Source organism: Eublepharis macularius, chromosome 6 (genome assembly GCF_028583425.1).
Source record: "Eublepharis macularius isolate TG4126 chromosome 6, MPM_Emac_v1.0, whole genome shotgun sequence".
Classification (NCBI taxonomy): Eukaryota; Metazoa; Chordata; class Lepidosauria; order Squamata; family Eublepharidae; genus Eublepharis; species Eublepharis macularius.
In genome coordinates, this window is record NC_072795.1 from 16,733,367 (window position 1) to 16,746,445 (window position 13,079).

General features: G+C 43.5%; 2 protein-coding genes across 3 annotated transcripts in view; one reads left to right on the forward strand and one right to left on the reverse strand.

Moving 5' to 3' along the window:
• The window catches only part of GNB4 (G protein subunit beta 4), a 52,439-nt gene extending 44,085 nt beyond the window's left edge, over window positions 1-8,354 (forward strand). Inside the window, exon 10 of the mRNA XM_054982246.1 lies at window positions 1,193-8,354. Coding sequence (XP_054838221.1) covers window positions 1,193-1,299 — 107 coding nt within the window. The 3' untranslated portion in view covers window positions 1,300-8,354. The remainder of the gene's footprint in view (window positions 1-1,192) is intronic.
• A 2,376-nt stretch (window positions 8,355-10,730) lies between these two features.
• Window positions 10,731-13,079, reverse strand: part of MFN1 (mitofusin 1) — a 37,407-nt gene continuing 35,058 nt past the window's right edge. For both annotated transcript variants that reach the window (XM_054983199.1, XM_054983200.1), the window contains exon 18: window positions 10,731-12,738. In XM_054983199.1, the coding sequence (XP_054839174.1) occupies window positions 12,672-12,738 (67 nt within the window). In that variant the 3' untranslated portion in view covers window positions 10,731-12,671. The remainder of the gene's footprint in view (window positions 12,739-13,079) is intronic.

Consider the following 13,079-nt stretch of genomic DNA (forward strand, 5'->3'; position numbering starts at 1 on the left):
CAGGGTTTTGATATAGAGGAGGTAGGATTAGAATGGCTTTATTGCTGAGCATTGTGCAGTGTTGGGGTTGTTGCTGCTAATACGGTTTTTAAAGGAAGATAATTTAAGTCTGACTTCTGTTGTTGGACATGGAAACTCAGTCTCTTACTTGCATTCTTTCCTGCAGTTATGGGATCTGGGATTTCTGGGCCTAAAGCGCCATTGAAAGGTAGAGAGAAGGCAGAATTCAGTCTCCACTGCCACTCCTAAGAATTTGCCCAAATGTTGCCTTCCGGAGCTGCCTGCATACTTCTTGTGCTTCATTTTCCTGACATTGCTCCTTCTTCTATGGAACTTCAGGATCTGTTGATAGATAAAATTGTTTGCCCTGAATTAAGCACATTAATTTAATATGCTTAATATCAGTTTTCTATCTTTTTAAAAATTGGTGTTTCCTAGTTTCAGAAATTGAATTTTTCAGCACAGAACTCGAGCCTTTACCATTTTCTAGTAACAGGAATTGATTTGGCATTGAATGCTCTGTTGAGATTAAAGAAGTGGGGAGGATACCCCCCTTTTTTTTGTCTCTTGTCTCTTCACTTGCACAAGCCTGTTTTGAAATGCAAGGAAGTTGTTTAGGATGCAGAGTCTAGCATCTCATTCATCTTGGCTGCTACTCATTCATCTTGGCCAGTACTGGCACCATTGCCCTGTCGTGGGTCTTGAAACCAGCTCACTCAAATCCATGAGAATGTTTCCTGCTGTGGTACCCACAGTAACTTCAGCAGCGGGCATCCCATAGATGAAACTTGATGCCCTTTCATGCTCGGCATGTGCTGTGCCTTGGAACAGCTATGATTCTCTCTTAATATAGCTAGCAAATAGAGTCTGTAAGGTAGCAGGGTGTATGAAGGCGTCCTGCTGACCCCAGTTAAGCCTGATTGGAATTTGAACCTTTCAAGGCAAGGTCCAGAATTCTGTCCTAATTCTTGGAAAGTCATTATAGCTTAGTGGAGTGGGGACGATCTGGGATTGAATTTCTAAGGAATTATGAAACTCCTTGGTGACCAGTTTAGCTTACCTTACGGGGTAGTCGTTAAAGCAGAAATGGGAGGACCTTCATGTATGCTGCCTTGGAGAGAGGGTAGCCTAACACGATTAAGAAGACTTGTGCTTTTGTAAAGAGTGTGTCTTTCCCCCCTTTTCTTTCCAGGTGTTCTTGCTGGGCACGACAACCGAGTCAGCTGCTTAGGAGTCACTGATGATGGCATGGCTGTAGCTACAGGGTCTTGGGACAGTTTTCTCAGAATCTGGAATTAATTTGTCAACTGAAACACACAGACACGCACACCTTTCTCCACTGAGATCTGGAGAGATCAATGCTGCAGCCTATTGCTGTGAAATAACATTTCTACCTTGTATTTACAGGTGAAGTTTTTCTACTCACTGATTATTGCATAAATAGGCTTTCTGTAAATGACGTTTAAAAACAAAATCAAATGAAGAAATGGTGGGTGGGAGAAATCAGTGACTTTTTTTTAAGAGAAAGTGTGTGGCGGCGGGGGGGGCGGGGGGGAGCACATATATTAATGGTGATTGAAGCTAAAAGAGCCGAGTCCGTCTTGTGTTTGGTCGTTTGGCTACATTTGTCCTGGAGGGATTTCTGCTTGTGCCCACGTCCTGCTAATCTTGTACCCTTTTTTGTACATAACTGAATATACACATAGCAGCCAATCATGTAACATTTTGTCTGTAAGTAAAGAAACAATGCATTTTTTAAAAGAACCTGCATTTATATAGCTCTGCATTTAATCTGAGATGTCTCCTCTTCCTCCTGAGTTCTGCAACGGATCAACTAGATTACTGTTTTAAAACGTGGAATTTTTGTTGTTGTTTTCTAATTTTTGGTGAATTTATTGTAGATAAAGTGTGAAGTCAATCTGTTTGTGGTTTCTATACCAGAAGGTGTTTGAATTACTGCTTGATTTGTGTTTGGGTTTCCCCCCCCCCCTTTTTCTTAAAAAGGCTCCAGTGACTTCTGGCAAAGCCTAGCGCCTTACTTGCTTGTTGAACTATTTATTGAAAGGTGGGGCTTGATCCCTTATTGCCAGTCAATTCTAGTGGATCCATTGGCAACCAGGGACTGCAAAGCACCAAGGAGAAACAAATCATTGGATGCACCTTTCAAAAATAAGAATCAAAACATTTTTGGTAGCCAGTATATGAGCTTCCTTTCAGCAGTCTCTTGCCATGACTTGACCTGGAAGTTGAGGATCAGGAGGTGTGGTTGCCAGATGGATGAGCCAAGCTTGATGGGTTCTTTGTTAAAATGCGATATCTGTAACTGAGAAGCTTCTGACACATAAAAAAACTTTACCTTTTCTGCGCTGGTGAACCTGTTTCAGACTTCTCTGAGGAACTTCTCCACCGCAGAATAAGTTTCTGTATGCGCGGAGAAATGTTAAAAATTTAGGATGTGTTCAGATGTTTGGTTCTCCCACTGCCACATCCCTTGTGAATTCTGTGGTGGTCCAATTTTGGGAGGAGCACACCCGGCCCCTTAGCATTTGATTTGGCTCTTAGAACTTCTCTTCCGCTTACCCTTGTCTGCCACTACAGGAAATGCCAAAAGTTCATTGTAAGACCTCTGAGTTACGCAAAGGTCTCCCAGACATTCCACGGCAGAACAAAGTTGCCTTTATTTGTACGTGACAGAGTAATTGTACCATGGCACAGCATTAGCTAGGGAATCCAGCTCCTTCCCATCCTTCCCCCTTTCTCCTCTCTCTAGAATGTCGTGTCCCAGTTTTTAAGTTACTGGTTGTTACGACCTGGGTCTGAATTTTGCCTTGGGAACCAGGTGCTCTGCGCAGGCGTTACAGTGAGACAGCCTCTGCACCTTGAATCCCCAGCTTCTCCCAAGATTTCTGCATGAAACGGTTTCACAGATATTTGAGGTATTGTTGATTAGAAACAACTTTAAAAAAAATCAATCCAAATTTTTTGGTGCTGCTAAAAATGTGCCTATACTTGTAGCAGGCATTAAAATGAATCACACTTATGGAAGTATAAGCGTTGGGGGAGGAAAATCAGTACTCGGTGCCCTCTTGCTGATGGGCAAGCAGAGGCTGAAAGTGGGAAATATGACACCTCCCTCCACAAGTGTTTGGGCAGAAAAAGGGAGCTGTTAGCGTATCCCCACATCTTTTAACAAGCACCAGGATTTGTCTGTTTATAATCAAGCAAAACAGATTTGTTGGTGAGTCACCTGTTTTGTCAAGTTTCTGCCAAATGTTATCCCTCATTTCAGCCTTTCCAATTTGCCCACATTTACAATGGGGGTGGGGTGGGGTGGGGTGGAAAGCCTCCATTTATGTGCCAAGTGTTACGGATTTAGCAGAAACCACCCTGACCTGGATAGCCTGATCTTGTCAGGTCTCAGACAGGGTTAGCCTTGGTTAGTAATTGGACGGAAGACCTCCAAAGAAGACCAGGGTTGCTGTGCAGAGGCAGGCAATGGCAAACCACCTCTGTAACTTATGGAAGTGTGCTCTGGCAAAAAAGAGATTTTAAAAAGATTATTCCATGTGCAGGACCAAATTTTGCGAGGATGTAGCTGTGTTTTTCACATGTTGTATTTAGATGGATGAGAAGATACAGCAGCTAGGCAAAGGGTTTCTGCTTGTATTGATCTTGTTTTTTCTTCACTTCAAACCTATATAAGAACAGCTGTGGGGGATCAGACCCAATGGGACATCCATTCCAGCATCCTGTTTCACATAGTGACCAACCCGATGCCCCCAGAAGTTCTCCCTGTTGCTATATTGCTATTTGAAAGGCTGCTGTCTCATTCTGGCTAATAGCCATTGGTGGACCTGTCGTCCATGAGTTTATCTCTCCCCCACCCCCCCCAAAGCCCCAGTCAGATTCTGGACTTTGTGAGAACCACTTTATATATGTGTTTGTGTACAAAAAAAGCCCAAGTCTTTAGTCTTTGTATTAAAAAGAAAGCCTAGAAACACACAGCCACCTTTGAAGTGACATTAGCTGGCTGTACACTGGTAAGAAAGAACGTGACCTTTGCGCAAAGAATTCTACACGGTTCTCTTTACTAGCAGCATAATAGCAACAAAAAAGACCTTTCAGATGGAGGAAGGGGAATTTCAACAAACCAAGCAAGCCTTCAGACGTTTGGTGGGCTTTTAAAATGTGCCATTTATTCTGCCAGCAGGTTTATGCGAGTTCATAGGGTAACATTTTGCACCTAAGGGTTGGCTCCTGCAGTGAATCTCACTGGGGACCTATGGAAATAAGTTGAATGGAACGTGCTGTTCCTGGGGTTTGCTCTCATGTGAGACTTACAAGTTTAACCTGCCCTACTTTCAAGGCTCTCAGAGTGGCACGCGTGATTTTCCTCACAGCAGCCCTATGAGGTAGGCTAGGTTGAGAGTGAGTGAGTGATTGATTGGCCCACGGTCTCCCATCGAGCTTCACGGCTGAGTGTCGTGTAGACATGAACCTCGGCTCCCCAGTTCCGGTTCAGCTGCTGTAACCTCTACTCCACACGGGTCCATAATCACTTTGGCTTGGTCTGGCTCTTAAAGAATGTTCTGAGCATGGATCCATGGATGAGTTTTAACTCATCCATGCATGGATACTTTTGGATGTCCACATCAGACAGTCGCTCTAGGAACCACCCTGCGTGAATAGAAACTCAGTTTGAAATGTCCTTTCCAGAAAGTTGAATTTAATGCCTTCTCTAATCTTGATTTTAACATATGCACTGTATTGTTGGTTTTTAATGCCATAAATCCCAGGGTCCTGGTGTTACTTTTCACTGTGTATGTGTGCCTCCCACGTGCCTGTAGATAACCACACATCTGTAGAGACTGGTTGGTCAGTTTGAATGTACGTAGCTTTTTGGAGAACCACCACCCTTGTACAAAACGTGTTAGCAGTTGCCTCTTTGGAATTCTCATTCTACAATGAATTAAGGTAAATCACAGCTGAAAGTCTGAATTAGGTGTGCCTACTTTCTTAACTTCAGGACAGGTACTCTTCATGCCTCTGCTGAAACTATTTCCCAGTATTTTAAATGGAGGTCAAATAACAGAACTCAGTGGTTGGCAGTTTTAGCTGGTTTTGTTTTGTTGGCTGCTAATCCTGTTGAACAGGTCACTACGGTTCTAGTGTTGTCTTGGTCGCCTTGGACCTGTTCAGTGCAAGCTTCATTGGCATAAGGAGTCTTGCATGTGTGTCTGGTAGAGCATACAACAGCACAGCTGCCTTCTTGGGACCTCCCGTGAGCTTTAATGGGGCTTGTTGAGAGGCAGAATGCTTTCTGATAGGGAATTATTCTGATAGTATTGTAGTGGATTTCCAAGCAGGAGGTTATTTATATCGTTCAACTGTCCAGAAGTTATTGCTACACTAATACTGGAACATCCTTGTTTCCAATAACACAAATAATGCAAGATTCGAGTTCAGTAGTGTTTGATTTTCAGGAGGCAGCTGATCACAGTTTATTTAGGACTGCATTTTGATTTAGTTTTTCTTTTTACTGGCGGTCTTAAAACTGTGATTTTAAATTTTGGTTTTATTATTGTAGTTTTCACATTGTAAGCCACCTTGAGTGCCATAAAGTAGAAAGGCGGCTAATAATTATTTTTCATTAATTAAAGACCGACAGGATTTCCAGATTATAAGCTTTCGAGAGTCAAAGCTCCCTTCGTCAGATACCCCTGAATTGATGTTGGTCTTTTAAGGTGCTCCTAGGCTCGAATCTTGCTCTTCTATTGCAGACCAACCCAGCTGCCCACCTAAAACAAATAATGCAGGAAGCTTGAGAACTTACCACCACCTTTGGGCTCAGATGATTGAGATAACTCTGCCAAATGCGTGGCTTGAGAAGTGCCAATCTTTGCCGTTTTTCCCTAGACCACTTTATTTAATCAGCTGAACCTGGAGTTAAGAAGTCAGTGGAGATACGCGCCTCACTCTTGTGCAGGTTTTGGAGTAAAGCTGAGCTGTTTGCTGGGATCCTGATGGTTAACTCTGTTGGTCCCTGGAGAATTCCTTTGGTTGCTTTTCTCTGTGTTCTTGGTGGTTTGAGGGCTCATCAATACATTACTCACCATGGGGATCCTTGTGGAGTGTTGTGTAATGACCAGCCATTGTTTAGTAGAATTCACTGTATGAACTGGAGCCACCACTTGAGTTTTTATGCTTGATGTTGAGAATGGGATGGAGAAGCTTCTTGTTGGCAGGCAGCCTCCAGCAGGCAAAACTCGTTGCTCAGTGGCTTCAGGGAAAGGGATGTGACCAGGAGGCAGGGAAGGAAACATGCTGTGATGATGCTGGTCAATGCTGAGTATTGGACAGAGCACTTACTGAAGGTAAATCGTAGCCAGAGCCTGGGTCAGGTGTGTGTGCTTCGTTTAGCCTCCTGGCCAGGTTCTTTTGTCGATCCTGGACTGGTTAATATGACTTTTTAATCTGTGTTATGATGAATTTAATGGAGGTAGATTTTTACCAAATGGGAAGCCGTCCAACATCTGCTCGTGTCTTCAAATTGCGTCTTGAACAGTTTCACTAACATTTTGAAAGTGCGGTTAAGTGAGGAGTGGACAAGCCCGAATAGTGAAGCTGTCTCAAGGGTTTTCTCTTCCCTGTGCCAGGAGAAAGCTGGAAAGCATTGTGTAAGATGTCCCCTCCTGATGAAAGTATCCGTAGCAGGATTTCCCGTTTGTATATCCCAAACTGAGCTTGACCAGCTTTTTCTCTGAGGAGAGGATCCTGCCCCTGGACTGGCAAAGAAGCATCTTTCCCGAAGGCACTTACTGTAATTCACAGAACTGAAATAACTCACGGTTCTGTTTTTGAAGCCATTTGTCCCATGGCCAAGGTCCATGTTTGGTTTACCATATAGTTGGAACATTCCCTGTGAGTGTGTGTGTGTGTGTGAGTGGACTCCTTCTTTCTCCCTCACTTCCCACCAGGCTTTGTGTTTGTGTTTTTCAGAATTCAGTGTGACTAGGTATTGGCAGATAATTCCAGTTGTTGCCTTCAAGTTAATTGTGTATTTGAGTGACTCTGGATAGCATATCCTGTAGAAACAACGAAGCCTGGATTGGTGGTGCCCCAGAATGGAAAAAAAAAAAGACAGGTTAAATGTGTGAACTTAAAAACATCCCGTGTGGCAGCTCTGATCGCAAGAGGTAGTTGGTCTGCACGTTTCAGCTATTTCTCCTTGAGTCTGGCCACCCCACCCTACCTCTTGCTGCGTCCTGGTTGTGCTCCTGCTCACTGTGCGGCTGGAGCCTGCAGAAGAGCAGCTGCTTCTGTAGATGAGGCCCAAAGCCCCGCAGGCGCACTGGGGTCTCATTCTCATCGCAGCCCCTGTGGCTCTTCAGCTGCCCTACATGGCATTCAGTGCCCTGCAAAGTATTTTGTGTATGCGCAGAAGCACCATAAACACATGCACAGCCCAGGGCTCTTTGGATCCCAGCCACAGTCAGAAATGCCATGTGGCTGTTTCTCACCTTGCAAGTTGGGGCTCTGTGCTTACCCTCCGACCTTAATCTGGCATGCATGCTGCCCAAGTGACTTCTTCCACATTTGAGGCACCGTGAGCCTTTGTGTCCCCCTTCCCCTTTTTTAAACAAGCCAATTGCTGGTTGTGTAAAAATACATGCAAGACTGTTAAATGCGCAGTGATGTTATGGTGAGTATGTGAACAGTGTTACTAATGACTTAAAATGACAAGATTTTTTAAAATGTGCCTGACTTCCTTGTATCACGTTTTGATTTTTTTTTTTTTACTAATATGGGCATCTTAGATATTTCTAGTCTTTGTTCTTATGACACAATGGTGCTCTCTTTGTTCCCTCTTGCCGCGATGCGTCCAGAACATGCGAGTTGCTGCATAATCACCCAAAGGAACTGTGTCTCGTTGTTTCAGAAGTGGACGGTCTTTATTTTGCTCTTAACTAACGAGCCTTCCGCATACCAGAATGCTTTTTCCTTTTCCGTTCTTGCCAACTTCTTTCAAGGAAAATCTAAAACATGACCGGGTACCAATTTGTTCTGCACTGCCTTTTGGATTGTGTATTCTGAAAAGTCTTAAAATCCTTTAAAATTTTTAACCTATAATTAAAATAGAGAGAGAGAGAACGCAGGGGACTTGTGTGCCATTTGTTCTTTAACAGTGCTTGTTGTATAAAGACTTCCCTGTGGAAAAAAAATCACTTGCTATGAACTGTTTATAGTTCCCTTCACCCTCCCCATGAATCTTTCCTTTGTATTTGTACAGTGGCTCAGTGAAAGATGTTGCCCTGACTTGACATTGTAACCAATAAACAACTGCTTTTAACTAGTCTTTCTTGGGCTGTTTTGACTTATTTCCTAGTGGTCTGGTTTGGAATCACAGTGTATGCTGCTTGCCCAGGAGCCCAGGGCTTGTTGCTCCTCGGAGGAAGGGATTGTCATTCATCTTCCTATTTTAATGTTGCTTGCCTTACCCTTTGTGCCCCCCATCTATTTCATTTATCAGCTTTGATTTTTAGATCAGTTTCCTGCTCCCTGTCCAAGGGGCTTAAGGTGGCTAACAAAAGTCTGGAGTTCCTTTAGGCTCCTTTGCATTCTCTCATCCCAACTACTTTGGTGTGATCTGCCAACGTGGCTGTCTTGCTGTTGAACTTGGAATTATTTTTAAGTTCTTGACAAATGACTTTCTTTTCATTATGAAAATGGCCCATGTTTTCCTACCCTCTGCGTCATGTTTTTTTTTTTTTAAAACCAGCATTGAGTTTGGGTGATTTCTTGTGATCCCAGGACTCTTGCTACACAGTCTTAAGTCCATGACACAGGGTTTTTCCCCTTAGGATGCTGGTGCAAGAAGGAAAGTTTGAGCAATCTGCTTTCCACATACTCCCTGAATGGCTTTTGATTATAAAGTAATAGACGGATTTGGAAATGGGTGCATGTTTACTTTATGGGTGAAATACACAGTTTCTTCACAGGGGGTGGGTGGGAGGGCGGGAAGACTTATTCCTTAAATGAAGCCAGCTCCTTTGGAGCTGCCTGAATGTTTTCCTTTTAACACCACTGTCCCGTTGGATCAGCAACTTACGGGCCTTCCCATTTTGAAGAGATCTGATTCTGTTGGTGCCTGTGTGGTGTAGCGGTTAGTGTCAGGCTAGGACTCTGGGGATACCCACATCCAAATCCCCACTTTGCCCTGGAGAGTGCAGCAGCCCCACACACTCAGCCTTCTTGTTTTGAGGGTAAAGGAGAGGTGAGAAGAGTCCAAGCTGCTTTGGGTTCCAGTTGGGGAATAAATGAAGTACATTTATACATTGCAGCTGCTTTAGACATCAGAAACGTCCTCTTTTGAAAGTGATTTCCAAGCAGTTTTACCTCTCCTTGGTTAAAACATACAACCATACTGTAGGCTGCCTCAGTGGCACCTTTGGGCTCTCTCTTTGGGGCTTGGATCCAGGCTAGATGCTGCTGCAGGCGCAAGGATCTCTGTCCACACAGCGCCATTTTCCTGTCTCCCGCACTTGCAGCAGCCTCAAAGCCCTCCAGAAACTGTTTTTCCTTAGAAGGAAAAAGCAGTCAAGCCTTTCTTTCGTGGATCATCCAGTATGCAACAGTCACAAGTACCATAGGAAAGAGATTCTGAAATGTCAGGAGCAGAGAGGGGTTTGATAATGTGTTGTGTATGTTGTAAAAGTGTCTTAGGTGAAGGACAGGCAAAAGGTGAAACAGCAGAATCACAGAGGTGAGGGAGATGATGGTAGTTTGAGAGTTTGACAGCTGAAGAGAAGTGTTAAGGACTGCCGCATCCCAACTGAGTGTAGGTAATGACTCAAGGGTTAACTCAGTGATTCCTAGCAAAGGCTATATGGTTCTCCCCCTCCAAGGTTACTTACAGATCTTTGAGGAAATAGCCTCTTCTCTCCACTTACAACAGCTTCTCTTCCCTCCTCCCCCAAGAAAGAGCTATTTTATACCAAAGATTCTGGTGTGATGATAAAATACCAGATCTCTCTCCTGCCCTGGTAGTAGCCTCAGCAGAATACAGCAAACAGGAATGATCCCGGAGCAAAAGAAATATCCATCCATCCCTGAGAATTCAGTATGACTTAATGAGCTGCTACTATACAGAGAGGTGTTGCAATAGCAAGCAAGACAACTGTGTCTCCAGACCATGCTAGCCTGGCTCAGAAACTGGTATTTTTTGGAGACCCCGTTTTCTCCCTCGCCTGCATATGTGGTGTAGTGGTTAAAAGGGGATCTTTCTCTCTCTGCTCTCCCCTGGAAGCCTGCTGGGTGACTTGGGGCCAGTCGTACCTCCCCAGCCTCATGAAGGTAAGAGAGGAGAGCTGCCTTCAGGTTCTCACTGGGGAGAAAAACAAGGTATACATGAAGTAAATACATAAAAATGTAAAGTTGCCTTGGTTGGAGTGGTGCTGTTAATGTCCTGATTTTTAAAAACATTCCTTTGAGGGAGGGAGGGAGGTTTGATAACGGGCAGTGGTTGAGTAAATGTTAAGAATAACTTGCACTGCTAATTCAGTAGTAGCTGGGATGAGTGTGTAGTGACCCACTCCAGGAGAGATATTGTCTTGATAACATGAAGGTTGTGAGCGTCTAAAGAAGAATTTGGATGAATCTAGGGAAGGAGCCATATTTGACCTTTGAGTACAGAATGGGCTATAAGCATTTCAGAACACTTGACTGCCATAGAAATCTAGAAGTTTATTTAGTAACAAATTCCAACAGAAAACTGGTAATCTTGCAAAGAAAATACTGATTGTCGGTCTGCTCTTACCGCATTTCCACGGCCAGTGAAGTACAGCAAACATTTGTGGCCAACTCTAGCAATGCAATTTCCCTAAAGGGGAAGAACTTACTTAGTGTTTTCCTTGGCAAATATGCTTGTCAGAATGAGAGACTCGTACTGATGCTGCAAGGGCTGGAGGGATAATGGAACTGGAATCTCTTAAATAACCTTGAAATTAGACAGTCACATTTTTAAAAAAATTAAAATGCATCTGGCTGCATCTGGAATTTCCCCCTTTTCATATTTCTAGGCAGCATTTAGAAGAGCTGCATTAAACATTTCAGATGGTTTCAGTGCACCGTCAGGGAAAAACACACAATGACAACACTTCATTTCTTGCTCTGCAAGAAAACAGGATAGAAACCAACGCTTCGGGCAGCCCTTGGTGTGACCAGTGATTTCTTCCTTTCCAGCACCAGTACAAAACAAGGATGAAGAATTCATTCTCATTTTACTTTAAAAACATGCACATTTTCATTTTACTCCTCTACTCTTAAAAATGCTTTTGTGTAAGTTACACACATTTGGAAAAGTATTACAAAAATAGCATGCATCACTTGGCCTATACAAGTGGACAGAGGACATCTGTGGTTCATTCTAGTTGATGCAGGGTGGCCATGGGAAGGATGCAAAGAGCCACAGGCTTCCTTGATGACGGCACATCACTGAACCACTGGATAATAAGGCTGCGGTCGATGGATTAGCCCGCCCCTAAGGGATACGCCCGCTCCTTAGCTTGTGCCAGTCTTCAAGGAAGCTACAGAGCTAGCAGTATATGTCTATGTGAGAGAAATGGCTAGGAAACAAGTAACTCTGCATCCCATTCCCCCTTTGACTATATAAACCAGGCTCTTAAAAAGAATTTTAGGCAGTGTGCATGGAATTCAATTAATTCATGACTGCTGCAGATTTTCAGATTTTCTGCATAAAGCAGTCGGAACTACAACTGTTAGAAGCGCAGAAACAGTTGTAGCTAAACTCACTATTGCACAGAAAATTCAATGACCGTTGTTCCAATGGCTCTTATTCTTGCCTTCCACACCTTTGAGTTGTGGGGATTCATTGTGATTTGGGGAAATGAGGGCAAAACTATACAATCCCTCTGGTCAAGTAATCTTAACTGCAGTGTTTTATTGGCGAGGATGGTAAAGCTTCCCTATGCAGCTCAAAAAACATGCTTCAGAAGAAAGTGAAGTCCGTAAGTCACTGGCACCGTGCATTTAAATTCTATAAACCTCTTCATCAAATACGCCATCACTCGGCATGTAAGCTCTGCAACTGAAGTGTGGAAAAAGCCAGCAAGGCCCATTTCCACAGAGTATTCCAGCTCAGGGCCAAAACAGACGAGACGCCGTCCTACGTTCTCCCTGAGAATGGCATCTCCGCTAGTTTGGCCCTGAGATAATTACTTTTACATAAGAATGGGGTGTGTATGTCTCTCCTCTACCTGGATGCCAGAAGGAAGAGATTACCTCGGGATAAAAGCTAATACAAAATACTATAGGGCTTGCTAGTTTATTTTGCTTGAATTTTTTTTTTTACATCTCCAAATAATATATTTTATATTACCAGTAAATATAAATAATTTCTTTTTTAAGAAAAACTGCCAAATGACCACGTCAACAGTTAATAATACTTCCCAGCTCCGGCAGCTCTTGGGCCCAATTCATTTATCTGGGCATTAAAAAGGAGTCGGCCAGCAGTGGAGAGAGAGAAGAACAAAGGGGGCTTGAAAAAATTCATTCGGCTTGAGTGTGGAAAATCACATTTTGTAAGTTCCACCTGGAGCTCCCAACAGGAGCGCTGCGGGATGGGGTGGCGGGGGGGAGACAAAAGTCTCTCTTCATTTTGTCTGGAGAAAATGCTTTGTGAATTCATCGAGTTCATTTTCCAGGTGAACTGCTTTTTTCCTGTAAGATGAAAAGGAGGGGGAAAGTTTGAGATGATATACTCCCTCACTGGACTAAGCCCATATGTAAATTCACCCAGTATCTTTAGCAATGGAAAGATTAATAATAATAATAATAACAACAACAATATTTCAAATGTGAATCAGCTCCACTACTGTATAGTCATCACTTCAGTGGACCACCAACCTTACTTTAATACATTTTTATCCCACCTGGGCCGATTCCAGATGGCCCTCCCCATCCCGAAACGTTGCGCGTTGTCGCACGGAAAACGCGAAATATCGCATTTTCTCGCGCAACATCATGCAAAACTCATGCGAGAAAACGCAATATTTCGCGTT